General features: G+C 39.7%; 1 protein-coding gene across 1 annotated transcript in view; it reads left to right on the top strand.

The window, feature by feature from the left end:
- Window positions 1-3,779: 3,779 nt before the first annotated feature.
- MICU2 (mitochondrial calcium uptake 2) overlaps window positions 3,780-24,780 on the top strand; it is a gene marked incomplete at both ends in the record, with an annotated part of 77,335 nt that continues 56,334 nt past the window's right edge. The window contains 2 exons of the mRNA XM_084234868.1: window positions 3,780-3,992; window positions 22,010-22,151. Coding sequence (XP_084090994.1) covers window positions 3,780-3,992; window positions 22,010-22,151 — 355 coding nt within the window. The remainder of the gene's footprint in view (window positions 3,993-22,009; window positions 22,152-24,780) is intronic.

Here is a 24,780-nt window from a genome sequence, read left to right as displayed (position 1 = left end):
TTGCTGCTTACTTCATCACTGTAGGATTCAGTTGAACCTTTTAATTTTTTGAGATCTCTCATTTTTAATTGTCCACCTAAGATAATTAATCTGAACACATATTATTCTGTAATATAATGATAAACAACCTTCAGAATCAGGATAGTAATTTTTATTTAGCTTCCCTAAACATGCTAAGATCAATGATACTTTTGAATTAATAATCTCATCTTTTAAAAATAAGATAAAATGAATGTTTTCAATAAGAAAAGCTAACTGATTTCTTTTGTCAAGACTAGAAATCCAAGGAAAATCAAAGTTATGTGTATCAGTAGGAAATAAGATAATTTGAAGAAATCATGGGATAGTGAGTGAGAAAGGCCAGGACAAAATTTGGACAGACACATGGCAATCTCTGTGTGGAGGGTATCTGATATACAAAGAAGATCATACACAGGGGTGAGAGATTGCTAAAAGACGGCAGGAATGCTGCAAAGACAAACTTGTAGAGTGGTCAAGACCGCTAGCCACTGCTCCATATATTGGTGAAAATTATTGCATTTTCCTTGGTCCCCAAGCTACTCAAGACCAGTCCTCACCCAGTCTTCTGCTCAAGCTATGTAAATAAACACACACATCTAGTTCTCATCCATGCTCAACCCTATTGTTCTTTCTGTATCCCTCAGATTCAACTTACCCAATTTTTTTTTTTTTACATTCCAAATTCCAAATCAAATCTCCCTGTTTTCTAGATACCTTTGTGATTGCTCTAACTCCTCTGTGCAGTACAATAATTAAGATCAATTTGCATTGTTTTGAAATTCAGGCTTAAGTCTCTCCAGTACAAATAAAGCCCCTTTTCTTCCATATAGCTTTTGTCTCCTTTTATGAAACAGAATATAAATGGAGAATGATATTTTGAAAATATGTGTTTCTATTGTTTTTCTCTAATTACCATTTAAAGCAGCATAGACCTTATAGCTTTCTAAAGCTGTTCCTTATTTGGGGATTGATATAAACTACATGGTTGAAAATACATACCAGCCGAGGACTGTCTCTACAGCTGGTGATGAAGAAATGAGCAAAGTTGGAGCCCAAATAGACCAATATAGTAATGTGCTTAGATGAATGTGAGCAGCTGCCAGGGAAGATTTCATACTTAGAATGGTTAGTCGGTTAGAGATTGGTTCTATTATAAGAATTTGTTTCCTCTGTAAAAGAAAAGTTTGAATACATTGAATCTTAATGACATTTTTAGAGGCCTGGGGATTAATACAAACACACACACACACACACACACACACTCTCTCTCTCTCTCTCTTAATTACAAAGCACATTTTTCCAAGTAGCAAGTAGGTTCAAAGATTTTCAGCAAACGGAACTAATTTCAAAATGAGATTTTGGGGCTGGTATGTCCAAAGAAATGGAAACAGTCACCTCTCTCCTGCTCCCAAGAGTTTCATTTGTGTCATCTGTTTAATTACTTATTCACTCATTGAACACTGGACATTGTGCTAGGTGCTGAAGAAACATAAAAATAAGATATTCTCACCTACAAGGATGTCAAAATATGGAAGAAATACAATGTTTTTAAATATGCCAAATGATCTAATAAGAATATGAACCTATTTGGAACTTGGGGACATAAGTAATAGATGTTGGGTTTCATTAAATGGTTGGAGGATATTGGAATTTAGCAATACACTATCCTTTTAACCATGGATTTTGGAAATCAAGAATAAGCTATAAGGTAATATATCCAGGATAGCAAAACAAAACCTAGAAGTATTATAATCACCAGGGGACAGAAATAAGCTAGATCTCAATAATTTAAAAAAGAAATATGCCAAAAAAGGAATATGCCAAGAGTTAGCAGAGTTGAAAAACTGGCCAGAGGTCCACAAGGTCAAACTAGATACAAATAAGAAGGAAAACCTGGGGTTAGACAGGCTGGTGCTCTGGAATAGTAGAGATTCAGTCGAGCTTATTTGTGATGAGAGGGCAGGCATACGCCAGATCTTGAAGGTGACAAGAGTAGTTAACACTACCACATGCCAGGCAGTGGTAGTCGCATCCTATAGGATGTCTCATTTAATCCTCCAACTGCAAACCATGAGAGAGTTGCTCATGGTTGCTCGTGGAGACTCAGGGAGATTAAGTAAATTGCCCCCAAATCACAGTGATCATTCTGGTAGAGCCAGACTCAAACCCTATTGCCTGCTTACACAACAATGGGACCCAATTACTTTACTTTCAGCCTAGAAGGTACATTGAAAGTGGTTTCAGAAGCCGGGAAAACATGAGAACGCTCAGAGTATGGATACATAAAGGCAAGGTGGTTAAGAAAAACCAAGTAAGAACTAAGAGCTGCTCATGATCTAATGACCCAAGGAAATAGATAGTCAAATTAATTAGTAGGGCATGTTTTATTTATTTATTTATTTTGGGGTTAGTTTTACAAAACCTCAATGTGATGATGACTTTATGCTCAGGACTCTTGGCACCCTCGCCTTTGCCTCTAAGTTACTGTATGTTCAAGTAAAGCTTAATGGCTAAGGACAATTCAGAGACTGACAGTTTACTAAGTAAACTTATTCTGAAAAGTAAAGGCCTAGAATAGCAGATAAGAGGTAAAGTCATCTGCCTCAGTTAAATTATTTCTTAAAATCAATGGAACTGCCAGCACTGAGGTATGGGCACTAGGAAAAACATGTGGGGCCCTGATGATAGGAACATGGGGTGTGTTGGGGACTTCTGACTTGGTCCCCAAATGGAATAGATACCATCAAACACATTATTGGGACAGAGTTTAAATTCATCATTCAGCAAACAGTGATTGCCTATAAGAGTATATTAGTCTGAGTTCCAAGAAAATGTCATCGAAAGTAAGGATATGATTTAGCAGAAACGAAAAGTGCTCTAGAACATGAGGATTAAAAAGGATGAGTAAGCTAAATTAACTTTTTTTTTTTTAATTTTCCAGTTTCATAAGATGAAAAAGTTCTGCAGTGGTGATGGTTGTACATGAAAGTAATCAGTGCCACTGAGCTGTAAATCTAAAAATGACTCAAATGGTAGTGCTATGTATTTCTTTCCACAATTTAAAAATAAAATGTTAAGTTTCCTTGGCTGCTAACGTGAGACAATTAGGAAAACAGTTTTTAAAAAAACAAGAGTTGCTTTCTAGATACTGAGCGAGCTAAGATTTTACTTCAAATAGCCTATGAGAAATGTCTGCAGCTTATGTGGAGTTCTGAATAGCATGATCTAAATACAGTTTTGTTCTTAATGTGGGTAAATGTAGGGAATTTGGAGCAAATCTAGTTTTCAGGAATATGCTAATTTTTTTCAATTCCAAGCTCCAACCACTTCAGGGGTGGAATTCCTCTCAATATGCTCACTGGAAAGGCGTATCACATGCACTATCACAGTTGCCAGGAGAAGTGCCCAGCTCACTCTCGCCCAGTGCTTTCCTCTCCAGAACCCCAAGCGCCCATCAAGCACTGGAGTCCCCCTTCCTGACCCACAGGATTACACGATTCTCTAGGAGAAAAAGTGGTAGCCTTCGCTCGGATTAGGGGGGCCTGGTACGGTTGTGTTCAGATTCTCTTCCACGCACCCCGTTCCCCAGAATCCCCCAGACAGGCCCCGATAGAATGAGGTGAGACTAGAGACCAGGCAAGGGTCGCTGCGGGAGGTAGCTGCCTGGATCTCGCGAGAGCTAAGAACGCGCGAGAGCTAGGAGTTCCCCCGTGGGAAGCAAGACGAAGCCGGCTCTACGATGGGGCGCTTCCGCAAAGATGGCGGCGGCGGCGGCGACTCGAGGCGCTCGGCTGGCGGCCTGGGGCGGAAGCCTGCGCCGGGGTTTCGCTGCCAGCCGGCGGGCCTTGCCGGTCCCCGGCCCCTGGGCGGCAGCAGTGGCCGGCGTGGCCCTGGCAGGAGCAGGAGTGGCGTGGCACCACGGCCGTGTGAATAACGCGGCGTCCGAGGGCAGTCTCACCGTCCTGGCACAGGTAGGGACGAACCCTTCCTCGTAACCCCAGCCAGGCCCTCCGCGTCCGACGCTGGGAGGCGGGGAGGAGTCTCCCCCCGGCGGCCCCAGCTCTTTCCCCGGGACCAGGGTCAGAGCTCGCGGAGAAAGACCACCGACGGGTGGGCAGTGCACCTTCCTCGCCGCCATCCCCAGCGCGCGCCTGAAGGTATCAGAGGCGGGCGACTGGGACCCCGCGCCGGCAGAGCACGAACAGTGGCGCTGAGCCTGGGCGTGTCTTAGCTTGACTTGCGGAGTTCTCGCTGCGCGGGCCCTCCCTCTCGCCCCGTCTGTGCAAGTGCTGCTCGGATCTGCTGGTAGTGCACGCCCAGTTAACTCACCCGGAACAAACATTGCTAACCTTTACGATGAAAACCATTACGGCTGGTACTTGGTATAGCTTGGAAAAGTCCTCATAGAAGACCTTTTTAATCAAAAATCTCAACCATGAAAGTTAAACAGTTGATAATTTCCGAATTTTGCGATTCGCTGTAGGAACATTATTATATGATCATAAACCTTGGAAGTCTGCACTTAGTAAAAGACTTTTTTCTAAAATATTCATGTGTTAAAGGGTAAAGGTCAAATTCTTTAGTTCGGTATAAAATTGCAACGTGAAACCTTTGAAATTGTAAGAAAGCTCTACTTTTAAATATCTCGTGGACATTTTAATTTGAATAAGCTTGTGAATGTTTTTGAAAGGCAAATGCAGTATTTTATGTTTTTTAGGTTATACCTTTGTAATGAAAAACTGAAGGAACCAGTAAGATACAAATGAGAGGAAACTGTTAGGGGGAAAAGGATGTCCTAAAGCTAATTCCATACAGGCTTTGTAGACTCCACCCCCGACTCCAGACCAAAGCCAAAAGACACTGGGAACTCCAAATCCCATCACCACCAAAGGGAAGGTGGCTGGGACCTGAGGGTGGGGTTAAGCAGCCAGGTGTGGTATAAAGCCAGACACGTGGGCTTTGGAGGGGATCCCCCATTTTGACTCCCCGCCAGCTCTGAGAGTGCCTTTGGGTTTCCAGGTCTGCGGATTGGGTAGGACGCATTAAAGATTTTATTTCCCTATTTTCTCCCTGAGTTATACATTTCCTTAATTCCCTTTCCCTTGTAAATAAACCTTTTATTAACCTTTTGTGTGTGCCTGTAGTGGAGTATTACTAAGTCCCTTTTAAGCGCGCGGGTGAGGACCCACAGCCAGGCAACCCGTTTTATTTTATGTCGGGGTTGCCCTATAACAAAACCAGACTTGTGAATTAAAATTTAAATATTGACCAGTAATATTTGTATTGGATCAATCTTCTAGATTTGTAGGGTTATGTCAAGATGAAGCAGGAAATTTCCCAAGTCTGCTGGTTGCTGAAGCGGAGATGTTGCTGGGTGTACTGCACTGCTTGTTCGCAGTGGTAGCCATGGCTACCTTGAACCCCCTTCCCGAACAATAAAGAATGCTTATGCTGTGATGGATGGGATACCAATTTTCCTCATACAAACTGTATAAAACCCTGCCATTTTTACTCTTGGATGCTCAGCCTTTTGGGAGCTATCCCACTGAGCTCCCAGGTGTGACAAGTAAATTCTCTCTCCACCTCTGAGTGCTGTCTGATTTCTCTGGGAAATTGCCTTAACAAAGAAGTTGAATTTATTATTCATCATTGGTTTCTCTGGCTCTGTTTTCAGTCACTTAATTCATCCTGTTTAGGAACCTTTGGTTAATCTTCCTAAGAGTATCACTTTAACCACATAATGTACTGTTATTCAGAAACTATTAGTGCCTCATTCTGCCCATAATAGCATACACTTTGAAAATTCTCTATAGTTACACCCTGACCTGTAACTATTCAGACACATCTTCCAGTCAAAATGATGCACTGCTTGTCCTGTAAATGTGACTTCAGGGCCTCCCCTGGTGGCGCAGTGGTTGAGCGCTGGGCTGCGAAGCTGTCCACAGCCTCTGCAGCGCCTGGTCAATCCCTGGCTGCCAGCGAGTGTCCCACATGGCGAGGCAGACCTCTCCTTTCTCGCCCGCTGCTCCCCTCAGCAGTGCATTTCCTTAGTCTGCCTGTTCTGTTCCCCGCTTTGTCTCTGGTGAATTCTCTGACCCTCCCGCACTTCTGACTATATCCAGTGCTTGTATAAATAAATAAATAAATATTTTTTTTTAAAAAAGTTTGAAAAAAATGTGACTTCCATTTTCCCTCTCAGCAATTTGTAGATTCTCATTTAGGTTCATCCATTCCTGCCCACTTCTACTCTGTGTTTTAATTTTCTGGTATGACACTAAGGAACCAGTCAGAAACAAATGGAGAGGAAACCAGTAAAAACTACAGTGGTGTAGTAGTTTGAATTTTTTCCAGCTCTCTCCTTACTCCCCAATGTTTGCTACTCTCAGCCTAACTAAAGTAATATAACTTTTATTATTGCCAAATTTCCTTTTTTTTCTTTTATAAGATCTGTCAACACAGCATATGCTTGATCTGCTGTTGGACCAATTTAAAAGAATGCTTCTCATTCTTTCGTCATCACAGTTGATTGAAGAAGAACACACATTCCTCTCAGCAACAATTGCTGGTGCAACAGGAATTGAGAGAATCTATAGTTTGAAAACTCCCTCACCTCAGTCATCAGATTCTGATAACACTTCCTTAAGTTAAAAGCCTATTAGTCCTTCCAGCACCACCACCATCACTGCCTCCACTTTGGAGATTTGGGTACATAATTGAAAATGACTGAGTTAGTTATATACCGTTTCTGACATAATTTTACTTTATGTATTGGTGCAGTTATTTAGTATTGCAAAATGATAAAATCTAATAATAGTACTAATGTCTTTCATTTTCAGTGATCACAGTAAGTGGTTTTTCCCCAGTAAAAATAGTGAATTTGTATCATTTAAATCCTACCAAAAACTTGCATTTATGTAATGGAGACAGCTTCCTTTCTTTAACCAGCCCTTGCTTTCTTCTCTCAACCCTTCATAGAATTGAAGAGAGTTAGAACCTTGGTCTGGATGAGACTTTGACTTAAAGAAATATCAAAACTGGGCCTCCCCGGTGGCACAGCGGTTGAGCGCTGGGTTGCGAAGCTGCCCGCGGCCTCTGCGGCGCCGGTTCAATCCCCTGCTGCTCCCCGGCCACCAGAGGAGGGTCCCACATGGCGCGCAGACCTCTCCTGCCACCCGCTGCTCCCCTCAGCAGTGTACTTCGGTCCTTCTGCCTGCTCTGCTCCCCGCTCTGGCTCTGGTGAATTCTCTCACCCTCCCGCGCTTCTGACTGTACCCAGTGCATGTATAAACAAAACAAACAAATAAATAAATAAATAAAAACATGCCTCTATAAAAAAAAATTAAAAAAAATCAAAACTGGTTTATGAATACATTATACGTGTGTTCACTGAAGTGGCACTTTTAATTTCCTTCAAGAACTTTCCCTTTGGGGCCTCCCCTGGTGGCGCAGCCGTTGAGGGCTGGGCTGCGAAGCTGCCCACAGCCTCTGCAGCACCGGTTCGATCCCCAGCCACCGGCGAGGGTCCCACATGGCGCGCAGACCTCTCCTGCCATACCCGCTGCTCCCCTCAGCAGTGTATTTCGTTGGTCTGCCTGTTCTGTTCCCTGCTCTAGTCTCTGGTGAATTCTCTCACCCTCCTGCGCTTCTGACTGTACCCAGTGCTTGTATAAATAAATAAAATCTTTAAAAAAAAAAAACAACTTTCCCTTTGCATTAACTTGGTTGACTGGTACAGAGGCCCAGCTTTAGCCTATTATGACTTTTGATATCCCTTCCTTACAGAGTTTAATCATTCATAGACGTGAGAGGTCTGCAACTCTTCACCTTCACACTTAAAGCCATTGTGGGATTATTAATTGGTCTGATTTCAATATTGTGTGTGTAGGGTAAGGTAAAAAAGTATCAGGCTTTTCTTTTTTTAAAGATTTATTTTTATTTATACAAGAACTGGGTACAGTCAGAAGCGCGGGAGGGTGAGAGAATTCACCAGAGCCAGAGCAGGGACCAGAGCAGGCAGAAGGACTGAAGTACACTGCTGAGGAGAGCAGCGGGCGGCAGGAGAGATCTGCGCGCCATGTGGGACCCTCCTCCGGTGGCCGTGGAGCAGCTGGCGATTGAACTGGTGCTGCAGAGGCTGCGGGCAGCTTCGCAACCCAGCGCTCAACTGCTGCGCCACCAGGGAGGCCCAGTATCAGGCTTTTCTGCTCTCTCACCATTAGGATTGATGATGGATCCCTGCAGTCCTGAATGCACGCCTGATGATGGGCACCTGTAGTAGGGTGTGGGCATGCATAAGTGGGTACACCTGGGCTAAGACTGGGCTTATAAGGGCGGCTTCACGGGGACATGAAGAAAGCAGAACCAAGAGAAGCAGAGACCACCAGAGAATGCCAGAGAGCCCAGATAGAGTGAAGACTCGGGGACTGGGAGGCCTGCCAGCCTCCTGACCCCCCAGCACCCCTGCCTGCCGTGTACCTGGTTGTAGGGTAGGTAAAAGGTATCAGGCTTTTCTGCCCTCCCACCATTAGGATAGATGAGGGAACCCTGTGGTCCTGAATGCATGCCTGATGGCAGGCACCTGAAGAGGGTACACCTGGGCTGAGAGACTGGACTTTTAAGGGCAGCGTCACAGGGATGCCAGCAGCAGCAGAAACCAAGAGAAAACGCCGGAGTGCCCAGATAGAGTGAAGACTTGCTGGGGGCTGGGAGGCCTGCCACCCTCCCGGCCCTCCAGTACCCCTGCCTGCTGTGTACCTGGTAAACCCCAATAAAAGCCTGCAAAAAGCCACTGAGGGCTCTGACTCCTCCTTTACCCGGTCTGCTGGATATTAGAAAACATTATATATTAGAAAAAATTATATATCCTGACCTTGGAATGGTAAATCCCAATAAAGCCTGAAAAGCCACTGAGAGCTCCAGGACTCCCTCCTCCTTTACCCTGTCTGCTGGAATCATAGAAAACCCGCTCAGTGTCCCTCCTGCCGCTGCAGTGTGTCTCAGAAAATAGGGAGACCTGAGGAAAGGGAGAGAGATCGTTACTAATTGGTTGGTAGAGCCATCAGAATATACACATAAAGTGATGTATTCATTAAGGTGGCTGTCTTATCTGGAAACAATTTGTGGTGCTCCAAAACAGCTATAATAGTGTAGCGGTGGGAATGGCACAGTGTAGGAGCTCTATGATCCCAGCAGACGAGCAAAGGAGAATCCTGCAGCCCTCGGCTTTTTCAGGCTTTTATTGGGATTTTACCAGTTACCAAGCAGGCGTGGGGGGGAGGTGTTTAACCAGGAGACTGGCAAGCATCCTAGCCCTTGGCAGTTCTTCACTCTTTCTGGCCTCTGGCGTTCTCTTGTGGTCTCATTCTCTCTCTTCTGCTTCTCTGTTCTCTCTAACACCATTATTAACCTTTAAGCTCAGAAACTGTTTTTTATATTCTGCAATATAGCATTCTGCCCAGTATTTATACAAAATACTGTATAAGTTCTTATTAGTGGAATTAGAGTATCATAACGCTCCTGTGCACATATTATATATTGTTCATTCTAGCTGCCCTTATAAATAAAATATTTAACATACTTAAAGTCAGGGCACCTCTAAGAGTCTGGGTGTCTTACAATCCTTTTTGACAGGTGGCAGTCGTGATCTAGTTGTTATTGCCTCAGAATGTGAGGATTTGGTCACATTTCATTTCTTAAATTGACAAAATTCATTACATTCATTGTTTGACAAAATCTTAGTCTTTAGGAGAAGAGAAACTCAGGACATAGAAATACCTTCCAAAGAAACATGAAATAAAAAGGGTTTCCCTCAGATCAGGAAACAGTAATTCCCTAGTGTTCAGGACAGGTGAAATACAGACAAAGCAAGCTAAGAGTGGTCAGGAAAAGATGCTATAGGTGCTTACAAAGAGATGCTGTTTGTAACTATTGTCAAATCATGGTAGGTAAACTAACACAATTTGAGGATTAATAAGTAATATTAGGGGATCTTTCTGAATAGATAAAAAGACTGGCTTAAAAGTCCAAAATCTTATAATTTACTTAGATTTATAACCTACCTGGAATTTAGATTTGAGACTTGTCCAAGAAAAAATATAGCAGTTTTCTAGTCATTCCTTCATATTGTAAAGCTTATTTGAGATCTAGATTGAATTTCATAGGATCTCTTCTATAGTTCTGTTATTGAAATCTACTATAAATGCTAAATTTGGTATTTCATAAATTTGACTAGGTGCCTTCATGTTGAAAGAAAATAAAATGCTCCCAATTCTAAGTCTGACTTTGAATCTGTGAGGGACAAATCAAGATCCATAACTCATTGAAATTTCATCCACCTTAAGACCACGTTTAGTTATTAATATTTTACTGTACAACTACCATCTAAAGTACTTATACATAACATTTAACTTTTATTTATCATTTTACTAACAATAATTTTAAGAAATTTTTTTAAAAATCTTAGCACAGTCCTTGACTCATCCTGGGTACTCAGTAAATAATTGTTGAATGAATAAGCGAGTGAGGGAATGAATGAACAAATAAATGGAGAGAGTGCCCACCTAAAGCTGTGTTTAACATGGCTCAATGCAGTTTAAAATTAGCATGTCTCTCTCCCAAGCATCAGGCCACCTTCATTGTCTTTTGCACATTTGCAGTTTTACAGCATTTGTCACCTGTCACTGAGTAGTGGCTAGTTAATTTACAGAATTCCCCTTCGTTTAGATTTGACTGATATTTCCATTGACTTAAGCATTTTTGTTAGGAATAACACTAAAGCCATGCTGTATTCTTTTCAGTGTATCATGTTACGAGCTACACAATGTAGATTTCTACTGATGATTTTAATTTTTATCATAGGGAGATACTTTGAGGCTTTCCTGGGCTTTTTCTTCTCTCATTGTATTTATTTACATTAGTTTTTCAGTAATTTATATGTTTGGATTCATGGATTCCTATTTTACCCAAAGGTTTTAATTCACTACCATCATAAATCTGACTAGATTTCGGTCTTCCCATATGTAACCAGTCTCTTGAAAAGTTATGGCTTGGAGTTGCCATACCCAGCTACCATTTCCCCCAGAAAAGGGGAATGAGGGAGAGAGGGACTGCAGCCAGCTCTTCTCTAATTGATATAAGAGAGCCTTTAGCAAAAATAACAGATGGTTTGCCTAGGATATGGTAAATTATAGTCTCTGACATGTCAGAGAAATAAAGGGAAAGAGGCAAGTGAATACCAGGAAAAGTAGATTCTAGGAAGACAAAGGTCCTAATGCTTTTCCTTAAATTGTATTTAAATGTTTATCCATACTGACATTGATGCTGAAGTGATCTAAAATGGCTTATAAAAAAAATACCAGATGGTCTCACTTATACAAGGAATATAGGGGATCAAGGGGAGAAAATGATAACAACAAAACAAAAATAAACAGACAACCATAAATCAGAGACATTCTACAGGGGAGAGGGAGGGATCAAAACGAAGGTGAGAAGAGCACAAGGACTATGGTGATGGTGCACGGGTGATTTGGTGGTGAAAATTCTATGGTAACTACACCTGAGAAAAGAAAGCAAGCATTGTAATAATAAAAAACAAATAAAATTTTTTAAAATGCTGCCAATTATAACTTAAATTCATTAAAAGAACAAATACAAGATGAAGTTATTTAAAAGATTATGAGTGAGACCATCTGGTATTTTTCTTTTTCTTTCTGGCTTATTTTGCTGAGCATGATCCCTTCCAGCTCCATCCATGTTGCTGCAAATTGCATGTGTTTATCTTTTTTGAATGCTGAGTAATATTCCATGGTATATATGTACCACATCTTCTTGATCCAGTCATCTATTTTGGGGCATTTGGGTTGTTTCCAAAGCTTGGCTATTGTAAACAGTGCTGCTATAAACATAGGGGTGCAGGTGCTCTTTGGAATTGATGTTTCTGTGTCCTTTGGGTAAATACCTAGGAGTGGAATTGCTGGATCATATGGAAGCTCTATGTTTAGTAGGTCTAGAAATCTCCACACAGCTCTCCAGCTGGACCAGTTTGCACTCCCACCGACAGTGCAGGAGAGTTCCTTTTTCTCCACATCCTCGCCAACATTTGTTGTTGCTAGTTTTTTTAATATGTGCCATTCTCACTGGTGTAAGATGGTATCTCATTGTAGTTTTGATTTGCATTTCCCTGATGACAAGTGATGTTGAACATTTTTTCATATGCCTGTTGGCCATTTGCATTTCCTCTTCAGAGAAGTTTCTTTTTAGCTCTTCTGCCCATTTTTTGACAGGATTATTTTCTTTGTTGTTGTTGAGTCTCATCAGCTCTTTGTAGATTTTTGTGATCAGTCCTTTATCATTAGTGCTGTGTGCAGAAATGTTCTCCTAGTCGTTGGAGTTTCTCTTTGTTTTTGTTATTGACTCTTTTGCTGTGCAGAAGCTATTGAATTGGATGTCATCACAGCTATTTATCTTTGCCTTCACTATCACTGCATTGGGTGATGTGTCTGTAAAGATGTCTTTGATGTGCATATCATGTAGTGTTTCACCTATATTTCCTTCTATGTATTTTATGGTTTCACGTCTTATGTCTAGTTATTGAATCCATTTTGATTTGATTTTTGTGTATGGTGTGAGGTAGTAGTCAAGCTTGATTCTTTTGAATGTAGCGACCCAGTTTTCCCAGCACCATTTATGGAACAAACTTTCTTTGCTCCAATGCATATTCTTTGCTCCTTTGTCAAAGATTAGTTGACCATAAATCTGTGGGTTTATTTCTGGATTTTCTATTCGATTCCATTGGTCTTTGTGTCTGTTCTTGTTCCAATACCATGCAGTTTTGATGATTATGGCTTTGAAGTATAGTTTGAAATCTGGGAGTATGATGCCTCCATTCCCTTCTTTTTTTTTCAGGAGAGCTTTGGATATTCAGGGTTTTTGGTGATTCCATATGAATGTCATCAATAATTGTTCTATTTCTTTGAAGAATGACCTTGAAATTTTCATTGGAATGGCATTGAATCTGTATATTGCTTTCAGTAGGATGGTCATTTTAATGAAGTTTATTCTTCCAATCCATGAGCAGGGGATGTCGTTCCATTTCTTTGTATCTTCTATTTTTTTTTAACAGTGATTTATAGTTTTCTTTGTACAGGTCCTTTACCTCTTTTGTTAGATGTATTCCCAACTATTTGATTTTTTTTTCAATAATAAAAGGGATGGTTTTTTGATTTCTTCTTCAGATTTATTGTTTGTGTATAGGAAGGCTACTGACTTTTGCGTGTTGATTTTGTATCCTGCCACTTTACTGAACTGATTGATGAGTTGAATTAGTTTTTCTATGGAGTTTTTTGGATTCTCTATTTATATTATCATATCATCTGCAAATAGTGATAGTTTGACTTCTTCTTTGCCTATTTGGATTCCTTGTATGTCTTTCTCTTGTCTCAATGCTCTGGCTAGGACTTCCAGTATTATATTGAAAAGCAGTGGTGAGAGTGGACATCCTTGTCTTGTTCCAGATCTTAATGGAAATGCTTTAAGCTTTTCACCATTGAGAATGATACTGGCTGTTGGCTTGTCATATGTGGCCTTTATGATGTTGAGGTATGTTCCTTGTATGCCAAGAATTTCAAGGGCTTTTACCATGAATGGGTGTTGCACTTTGTCGAAAGCTTTCTCAGCATCGAGTGATATTATCATATGGTTTTTATATTTCTTTTTGTTGATGTGTTGGATGACGTTGATTGATTTTTGGATGTTGAACCATCCTTGTGTCCCTGGAATGAATCCTACTTGGTCGTGGTGAATTATCTTATGGATACATTGTTGGATTCTGATAGCTAAAATTTTATTGAGGGTTTTTGCATCCATGTTCATTAGGGAGATTGGCCTGTAGATTTCTTTTTTTGTGTTGTCCTTTGTTTGATTTTGGTATTAGTGTAATGTTGGCTTCATAGAACGTGTTTGGTATTATCCCTTCTCAATTTTTGGAAGAGTTTGGAAAGGATAGGCACTAATTCGTCTCTGAATGTTTGGTAGAATTCATTTATAAATCCATCAGGTCCTGGGCTTTTGTTTTTGGGGAGGTTTTTGATTACCATTTCAATTTTGCTGCTTGTAATTGGTCTGTTTAGGTGTTCTATTTCTTCTTTATCTAGCTTTGGGTGATTGTAGAGTTGTAGGAATTTGTCCATCTCCTCTAGATTGTTGAACTTGTTTCCATATAACTGTTCATAGTAGTTACTGATTATTCTTTTGATTTCTGCTGTGTCCGTTGTGATTTCTCCTCTTTCATTTATGATCCTGTGTATTTGTGCTTTCTCCCTTTTTTCCTTTGTGAGCCTGGCTAGGGGTTTGTCTATTTTATTTATTTTTTCGAAGAACCAGCTCTTGGTTTCATTGATCTTTTGGATTTTTTTTTAAATTTCGATTTCACCTATTTCTGCTTTGGTTTTTATTATTTCTTTTCTTCTACTGGTTTTGGGTTTTTTTTATTGTTGTTCTTTTTCTAGATCTTTGAGCTTCGAGATTAGTTGTTTCTTTGAGTTCTTTCTTGTTTCTTGATAGGAGCCTCTATTGCTATATATTTTCCTGTTATTACTGCTTTTGCTGCATCCCATACATTTAGGGTATTGGTATCCTCCTTGTCATTCAATTCAAAGAATTTTAAAATTTCTTCTTTGATCTCATCATTAGTCCAGTGGTCTTCCAGTAGTGTGGTTTTCAATCTCCATGAGGTAGGAGAGTACCTTGCCTTCTTTTTTGGTTTATTTCTAGTTTGATGACTTCATGGTCAGAAAAGATGGTTGGTATGATTTCAGTCTTGGTGTATCTGTTGATGTTTGTCTTGTGTCCCAGTATGTGATAAATCCTGGAGGATGATCCGTGTGCGTTTGAGAAAAATGTGTACTCAGATTTTTTTGGATTTAGTGTTCTGTATATGTCTGTTAAGCCCAAGTGCTCTAGATACTTATTTAGAGCTTTAGTGTCTTTACTTATTTTTTGTCTTGTTGATCTATCCATTGTTGATAGTGATGTGTTGAAGTCTCCCACTACGTATGTGTTTTCTCTGATGTCTGTCTTCAAAGATGAGAATAGTTTTCTGATATATTTTGTTGCTCCTTCGTTTGGTGAATATGTGTTAATGAGTGTTACTTCTTCTTGAAGTATTGTCCCCTTGATCATATGTAGTGACCGTTGGGGTCTCTTTTTATCTTTTTGAGTTTGAAATCTGTTTTATCTGATATAAGTATAGCTGTTCCTGCTTTCTTTTTTGGTCCATTTGCTTGTAGGATTGTTTTTCCATCTTTTAACTTTGAGTCTATTTTTATCTTTTGTAGCTAAATGTGTTTCTTGGAGCCAGCAAAAGTTTGGGTTTTGTTTCTTAATGCAGCCTGTGACTCTGTGTCTTTTTATTGAAGAGTTTATTCCATTTACATTTAGAGTTAATATTGATATGTTAGCATCTGTATTTGCCATTGTGTTTGTCTTTCCTTTGATTTTATTTATTTATTCTTTTAATAACTTTTTTTCTGGGCCTTCTTTCATTGTTATTCGTCCCTCTGAGGTTCTGGCTTTAGGACTCCTTGTAGTATTTTTTGGAGTGGGGGTTTAGTCATAATGAAATTCCAGAGATTCTGTTTGTCTGGGAAGGTCCTTATTCTTTCTTCATAGAGGAAGGAGAGCTTTGCAGGATAGAGTATTCTTGGTTGGCATCTGTTTTCTTGGAGTCTGTTGACTATGTCCCTCCACTCTCTCCTTGCCCGTAGTGTTTCTTCAGAGAAGTCTGATGTCAGCCTGATTGGTTTTCCTTTGAATGTTATCTGTTTCTTCCCTCTTGTCAGCTTCATTATTTTTTCCTTGTCCTGGATTCTTGGGAGCTTTACTATTATGTGTCTTGCTGTATTTTTCCTTTCGTCATGGAAGTTTGGTGTTCTTCTTGCTTCTTGTTTATCAATTTTCAGCTCCTTCATGTTTGGGAAGTTCTCTTCAATTATCTCCTTGAATATTTTTTCTGTTCCTACATCTCTCTCTTCTCCTTCTGGGATTCCTATATCACTTTTATTTCCTTTCCTCATGGAGTCAGATACTTCCCGAAGTCTTTTTTTGGTCTTTTTCCTTTGTACTTCTCTTTCCTTTTCTGTTTTGGTTCTTTTTATTTCTGTATCTTCAAGAGTACTTATTCGTTCTTCCATTTCATCTATTTTGCTTTCATTGCTTTTCCCAGAGTTCTTTAGTGCCTCCATTAATTCTTTGATGTCCTGCATTTCTTTTACTTCCCTTTTTAGGGACTCAGTTTCATTCTTCTGATCGTTAATTATTTTTCCCTTATCATTGTTTTTCTTTATGACTTCTGTCAGTTTTTTAATCACGGCAATTTTCAGTTCTCTTTCTGAATGCTCAGAAGTTCTTCCAAGTTACTGTCCTTTCAATCTGGTAGGTGGTTTTCTTTTTGTGGTGTGCTTTTTTCTTGAGGAGTTGCTGGGTTGCATGTGGTTTTTCTACTTCCTACTGCCTGTTTTCTAATTTGCCGTATTCCTTGGGACACTGTGTTGCTAGTACTGGCCGGCATTTTGGGCGAACTTCGCAGCTCACCTCTGGCTCCTCCGGGAGCCTTCTGCTGGTTTTAGGCAGTCTTTACTGGAGAAATGTCCCTGTTCTAAAATCGCGATGCAGGACGCACTCCCTGCATGCCCGGTCTGCCCTGGTGTTGGTTTCCCGCTCCCCCTCTGGGCTCGGACAGCAGGCCAGAAGGGGCCTGGCATGGGCGAACTTCCCAGCTCACCTGGCTCCTCCGGGAGCCTTCTGCCACTTTCAAGCCGTCTTTACTGAAGAAAGGTCCCTGTTCTCAAATGGCGATGTCTAGAATTAATTCTTAACACATAATTTAGCCAAATGAAAAAAGGGACAAAAACTATCTATATTACATACATAGCTTTGTGAGATTTTTAAATTACAGTCAGAAGCTATAAGTGGTTCTTTTGTCTTTCCTTTGGAAAGATATGCAGTGAAAATTTATTTAAGCTCATGGATGGTAGCCAGTTGAATACTGATGGATACACCAGCATACCACATTGGTTTTAGAGAAATCATGTTAGCCATGAACAAAACTAAGTTTGATATCTTAAATTAGTACAATATTTGTTTTGTACACAGACCAATTGATAATAAAAATATAGTATCAATTAAAGTTTTAAATTGAAATGTTATTTTTTAATTAAGAAATTGCAAATCTGCGTCTCTTGTACGCTCTTGATATCTTTCCATTTAGCTGAAGCTTTTGAAGTGTTTCCATCTATTTTTGTTTTAGATAGAATTTTGTTTTTATGCAGGCAACATATTACTGTTGTTAAAAAAAATAATTCCTATCTTTGGCCAAATTTTGCGTAAGGTTTGATAGAGTATGGGTCTTAAGGAATTTGATGATAGACATGAAAACTGTCAATATTCATCCATAGACCTTAAATTAAAAACTATTTTCACTGTGATTTTCCTTTAAACTGAGGAAGGTTATAAAGGGGAACTTTTGCTGGGCTTTGGGGATACGGAAATATGAATGGATCACCAAAATGTGGTGGGAGGATGGGGAGAAAGCAGTGCAGTGTTACATGAAAGAATCACTTACTTTCTTTAGTCCCCAACTACAAAAAACACCTGTAGACTACACATGTTCCCCCAAAAAGGGATAGGAGGAAGGAGAGAGAGATTCTTTAATCCATCCCTCCTTTGTGTCATACTGTGTCACATAGGATACACTATCCTAAATACTGCTATTCTTCATGTCAGCCTTTATTTATGATTCAGCATTCTGATAACAGCACTTTCCCCAGGCTTACTTGAAGTTCTTGGTTACGTATGAGGCAGCCTTTTTGCATAGATGTGTAAGGTTACAAGTGTTAAATCATAACCTGTCTCCCAAAAGCTTCCTTGTTCCTACTGCTATCCTTCTCAGCTGCCCAAAAAAGAGAGATCACAATCAGATAAATATACTGATACCAGACCTGTTATTAGTTTTCTGTGTGAATTTAATTATATAATCTTGAGACATGTTAGTCTAGTACTTATCTTGAAAAGTTGCAAGTCAAAATGTCATGGTTGTAAATAACATTGGAAAAATTTTATCAGAACTTGAAATTATCTTTGTGGGACACCTATGTTTACCATATGCTACTAGTTCCTTTCATATTTCTGTCTACTACTTACTATCCTCTGTTATGCTTCCCCCACTAGAAAATGAGTGCCTCTTCATTTTTCTCATTTATCTTTAAACAATGCTGGGTCATAAGCAGCATGCAATAGTAGTTGATTTATTGATGTTGAATATTTACAGAAAGAGTTCACAAAGTATTTCATTTTCTGTGTAGGCAAATAAGCTAAAATAATTCTGAAAATTTTATCAGAACTTGAAATTTATCTTTGTGGGACCCCTAGATATTCTTTCAATTACACCACAGAAAATCAAGGACAGTAAAGCAATTATACTTTAGCCAGATTAAATAAAGGTCCCAAACTAGTAAGGTTTTACTTAACAGTTTGTCTAATGATTAGTAAGGTTTTACTTACAGTTTGTCTAATGCAATGTGGATATATACTTTAGACGTATTGAAAACATTGTAATCTTTTCCCATTTTCTTACTGAAAAATGTAGAGAACAAAGAATGCTCAAAAAAGAACTGAGAAGTAACTTTTCTAATTTGTTATTTCATGGATAAAAAATAGTACCCTAATGGTAAAGCACCTGTTGCTTTAGAGGCAATAAACCAGTGAATTGTTTTAAAAGAAGTCATCAACTTTCAAAGACCTCTTTTATCCATTTCATATCACTGTTTGCTCTTAATTCCTTTGTCACATTTTCATGCATTACAAGTAATCCTTGAAATCCATGGAGCATTTTGTATATAACCAGAACCATGTGGAAGATTCTCACGTGTTCAATAGAACTCCAAATCCCAGCATTTCTTCTGCTCCTTCCTTCCCACATATTAAGTTTTAGATGCAGATTTGAGAAGCAAATAGTCATAGTAATAGGAGGAATTCATCCCCACTTCCATCACTTTCTACCTACCAGCACACTCTTGGGTAGGTTTTGGATAACAGAGAGCCGCCAGCAGGCCCTGAATGGCTCTTTGATCTCACCACTGCATTCCATACTCTTCCTAGCTTCCTAAGGAGCTACTTGCTCAGGCAGCTGCTTACTAATGCCAGTCCACTGTTATTTATGTGTAACAGTATATATTTAGCCAATAGAGTGGATTTGTAGAAATATCTTAGGAAGTAGCATTATTCAGATAAGGGTTCTGGTTAGTAATTCTCATTCCACTCCCACGAAAATAGTCCTCTCGAACTACAGTAAACAAGTTGGAGTGAGGAGAGGCAAAACAACTTTCTGCAGTATTTCAGGCTGTATAGCTTGACTAAGTTGTCCCTCCTTGTTCTGCTTTTACTTCCCCGTGCAATGTTTAAGGGCTATACATATCTTTTAAGGATAATCTTAGAAAGGATGGGACCAAGGTGGTGGAATAGGGAGAACTTGTGCTTACCTCCTCCCATGTTCACAATAAATCTATATCTAAGTATGGACTAATCTACACAGAAGCAAACCTCAAACCCAACCAAATAAAGCTTCTATAACAGAATAAAAAGGCAACATTCAGATGGCTAGGAGAGAAAGAAATATGTTCACACTAAAGATGAAACCACATCATAGGGAATACGTGGCTAAGGTACAGACTTTACCTTGGGGAACTGGGGAAGAACAGTACTTAAAACCTGGCATCCAAACCCTATGATCAAACATAATGGAGACAAACTAAATTCCTAGAACTCCTGCATTGAGGACCAGAGGAAATTAGCACAGGATGGCCAAGGAGAAAGTAGAGGTTAAGAACGTGCCCTAAATAGCCTGTGAGCAGACTCCTTTGCCCTGGAACCACATAATTACACCATTCTGCAGTGCCAGGGCCTATGGTTAAAGGAATCCTAGATACAGTGTTGACCTGGTAGGTGAGGAACACTAGGGAATTATCCAGAGTTAGTCACTGGTAGGCACCAACTTGGGATCCCCTTGCAATCTTGCTAACAGCAGAGTGGGCACCATCTTGGAACCCACCTTTAATACTACCAGAGTCCAAGGGCAATCCTTGATTAGAGCTCCACCCACCCACTGGAAGTGGCCCAACCTACTGCAGAGCCAAAAGACAAGAAAATCCATCCCAGACAGATGAAAAGAGCCCACCCTTACTAGTCACTACCTGCTTTCTGGCAGTAAAACTATATCCCTGAAGCTATGTAAGCACCCCAGACATGTTCCACAGGATAGCCAGCTAACAAAGGATGCAGCTGTCACCTGCTACTCTCCTCTAACCTGCCAGACCCTGCACCCTGCCAACCCATATGTGAGCTCTGCCTCAGCTGCCCCATTTCATTTCATTTCATGCCATCAGCATGACAGGCTTTGGTCCCTGCATGCCTGCAGCAAGGCCCCACTTGAGCTACCTCAGCCACACTCTGGAGGTCCATCTCTTTGTCTATACCACATCAGTCATAGGGCTTCTGAAGTACATACTGCAGCTACTATCACCAGGAACCCAGCTAGCTTCCGCAACCTAGGATTGGTAGAGTGCAACCCTTCCAACCTGCCTAGCAAACTGAGGGCCACACTACCAGTAGCTACCCACCTACGTGAGTAGGTATCATATTTAATCCTCATTTTACAAAAAAAAAAAACAAGTCTTGTCAAGGTTAACCAATTTGCTTTGATCAACACAGCAGTTAACTTCTTAGCAGCATAGGCATATAATGTTCCATTCTCGATCACTGTCCTATACTAGTGCCTTTAAAAATTTAATATGTTAGGGGGCCTCCCCAGTGGCGCAGTGGTTGAACGCTGGGTTGCAAAGCTGCCCGCAGCCTCTGCAATACCGGTTCAATCCCTGGCCACCGGGTGAGGGTCCCATATGGCTCACAGACCTCTCCTGCCGTCCGCTGCTCCCCTCAGCAGTGTACTTCATCATTCTGCCTGCTCTGCTCTCCCCTCTGGATCTGGTGAATTCTCTTACCCTCCTGCGCTTCTGACTGTACCCAGTGCTTGTGTAAATAAATAAATAAATCTTTAAAAAAAATTTAATACATTAGGAAAATAGAGAAAACAATGTGGGTAATGAGGGTTGAGGTAGTTTCATGAAAAGAGTGGGATGTAAGCCTGGCTCTAGAAGTAACAAATGGAACTAGAAGTAGTCATCCTTAGTAATAAGCTGAATGTCTTATTCATTCATCCTTCTGAAATCAATAAGCATCTTTATAACCACTACTTTGAGTTATTCTTCAGGCATTTTGTTCGTATCTTCTTCTCTAGGGTCTTTTTCCAGAGTTTTTCCAGAGTTTTGTTTTGCTCTTTCATTTGGGGCATGTTCTGTTTCCCCATTTTGCTGCACCATGTGGGTAGCTCCCTGACCAGAGATCGAACTCGTGCTGCAGTGGCTGCTGATAGCTTCATAGGTTGTGTCTTAACCCCTTGTGCCATCAGGGAGGCCCCACTGCTGTGTCATTAATACCTAAAGCAGTGCTATGTAGGATACTCAGTAAATATTTGTTAAATGAATAATTTAAAAGTTTGGAAGTTGTTAGCCCTAAAGGCTAAAATTACTCTTTCAAGATTATTTTATAACCAAAGAAAACAAACTGGCAAAACAAAACAAAAATAACTCTTAGGCTCTGAAAACTGGTTGTTACCATCAGAAAGGGGGGGGGGCGGGGGGAGGAAAGCAAGGAGGGGCAAGGTGATAGTGTATGGGAATGGGTGCTTTGGTGGAGGGCAAGTAAAGCATGTGCACATGTTGAGGTGTGAAGTTGAACTCCCAAAATAAATAAATATATATGTATATTTGTAAACCAGTAGCAAATCAGTAAAATTTTGATGGGACGGAGAGAAAGATCATTTTAGAAGAAACTGAGTTGGAGGATAAAAATTCTTAAATTACAATCTTTTTGCTTTTAGAAAAATGTCTATGGGAAAATGATAGGAGGATCATCTCTTCGTAAACAGCGCTTTATGCAGTTTTCTTCATTGGAATATGAAGGAGAATATTATATGACACCGCAAGACTTCCTCTTTTCAGTTATGTTTGAGCAAATGGAACGTGAGTTGATTTTTTAATTTTTAAGTAAAAAAATCAAATATTAGAGCTAAAAAACCTGTTTTTCTGAATTAGTAGCCACTTTTTGCTTTATTATCATTATAGTTACCACTTATTAATTTAAACTTTTGTTTAAATTAATGTGTCACAAATGTAGTTATCTAAAAATATGTATTTATCTTTAAATACTTGTTTTGTATGTGGGTTTTTCTAAAGAGACAGGAAAAAAGATGAATTTTTAAATGTCACTAAGTATATTATTAATTATAAATAGAACAATTTATCCAGGATGTTGGTTTTTGGTGGGATTTATGTTTTAAATTGAGCCAAAATATGAAACTAGAGTAATTAGGAGGGCCAGATAATGGAGTCATGATGCCATGACTGAAAAAATAGAATACAAAGCAAAAATCCACTGTTGCAATAATATTTCACCCTTTCTTGATTTTTTAGCACTCTCTACCCTTGATATAAATATATTTCTGAAAAAAGTAGAATGAAAAATAGAAGCAAAAACCCCAAAACACTTATTTCATAATTTTGTTCTGTATGCCCTCAACTTTGCTATTCTAATTCCAAATGATACCAGAAATTCTTAGTTTTATTACCTAAACTAGTCTTTTTCATTTCACAGAGAGTAGCTATGCCCCTGTCCTCTGCACCCTATATTATAGAAATGTTCTATAGAAATGTTTTAGGAAAACTTCTTGGATTGCTGACCCCTTTCTTTCAAAGTATGCTGGAAGTTCTACCCTATACTAGCTATATATGGGACAAGTAAAATGGGCTAAGGCAAGGTGAACAGTAAGAAATATGTATAGATTGAATGGAAAAAGACTGAGGACTCTTTAGAATTAATGTTTGTATCCTTTGGGTAAATACCTAGGAGTGGAATTGCTGGATCATATGGAAGCTCTATCTTTAGTAGGTTGAGGAATCTCCACACAGCTGTCCATAGTGGTTGGACCAGTTTGCACTCCCACCAGCAGTGCAGGAGAGTTCCTTTCTCTCCACATCCTCGCCAACATTTGTTGTTGCTAGTTTTTTTAATATGTGCCATTCTCACTGGTGTGAGATGGTATCTTGCACCCCTATGTATATAGCAGCACAATTTACAATAGCTAAGCTTTGGAAACAACCCAAATGTCCAAAAATAGATGACTGGATCAAGAAGATATGGTGCATATACACAATGGAATATTACTCCACATTCAAAAAAGAAAAACACATGCAATTTGCAGCAACATGGATGGAGCTGGAAGGGATCATGCTCAGTGAAATAAGCCAGAAAGAAAAAGAAAAATACCAGATGGTCTCACTCATAACAGGAATCTAGAAAACCTAAATAAGGGACCAGAAAAAAGAATAACTATAAGAAAAAATCAAAATCAACAAACAACTATGAACCAGAGACACACTTTGGGGGGGGGGCAGGGAAAGGAGGGATTGGGGTCAAAATCAGGGGGTTTCAATTGTATGGGGAATATAAAAATATAAAATACAAAGTTTCCACATTAAAAAAAAAGACTGAGGACTTGGGGGGAGCATTATTTATATTGAATGATAACTTGAACAAAAACAAAATAAATGATTATTATGTGTTCTAAGGACACTAAGTTCACTAGTCACTAGAACTAGAACCAAAAGATTACTTTGGGGAATAGTAAGTGATCAAATTGAGAACCCTATGAGGGCCAGATTATATAAAGAATTTCAGTGACCCCTATTCAACCACCACAGAAATGTGTATTTCGTGGAGATGGATGACTTCATCCTCAACCAATGAGGTAGAAATGAAGGTTTATGAGCCAGAAAATAAGAAGGTAAAAACATATTTAGATTATTTTGGTACATCTTTGGAAGGAAGTTTGAAAGTATGTATGAAAAATCTTAAAAATGTTTACTCCACTGATAGAATGTGTTCATTCCTACAAATTAGCCCAATAATTGCAGAGATACAGAATGATTTCTTTTTAAAAGTAATATAACCGGCTTGTACTATTCTCACACAAATGAAAAAAAAGAAACCTGAAAATCAGCAACTCTGCTTATATTCATTAAAGAATGGAGACCACAGAACACACAGACATAAAAACTGTAGATAGATACAGAGAAACAGAACATATCTGGGGCAGAAACCACCACTGAAGCCAGCATCTGCTAGGAATATTGAAAGAGTCATAGGCACTAGCTACTGGAACCTGAGCATAGACTAGCTTGAGAAAAAAAATACTATGAAGACCTAGCCCTGATGGGCCTGTATACTTTTTTGTGTTTTACCTGAAGTAGCCCCATCACCTTCTCCCTGTGAAGGTTTAAGAAAAATATGCTTCCAGTGTGGGGAGGGGAGAAGTAATCATTTTATTCTCGCAAAGGCCTGCACAGAAAGCAAACTATTTTACCTAAGTCTAGCCATTTGTGTTTTACCACAGCCTAACCAAATTGGGGGTGGAGGAGTGGGTAGAGTAGGCAGGTAGGAGGGAAATACCCAACTCCAGCCTATTTCAAATAAGGGGGATAATTGAAAACCCTTGTGAAGATCATAGCCCAGCAGCACAGACTCACAGACAAACAGACTGAATTGTGGGATTGTAGAATATCTCCCCTCCCCACACACCTCACAACACATCAT

The sequence above is a fragment of the Talpa europaea genome (assembly GCF_964194135.1).
Source record: "Talpa europaea genome assembly, chromosome: 6".
Classification (NCBI taxonomy): domain Eukaryota; kingdom Metazoa; phylum Chordata; class Mammalia; order Eulipotyphla; family Talpidae; genus Talpa; species Talpa europaea.
This window is presented reverse-complemented; position numbering and strand designations above follow the sequence as displayed.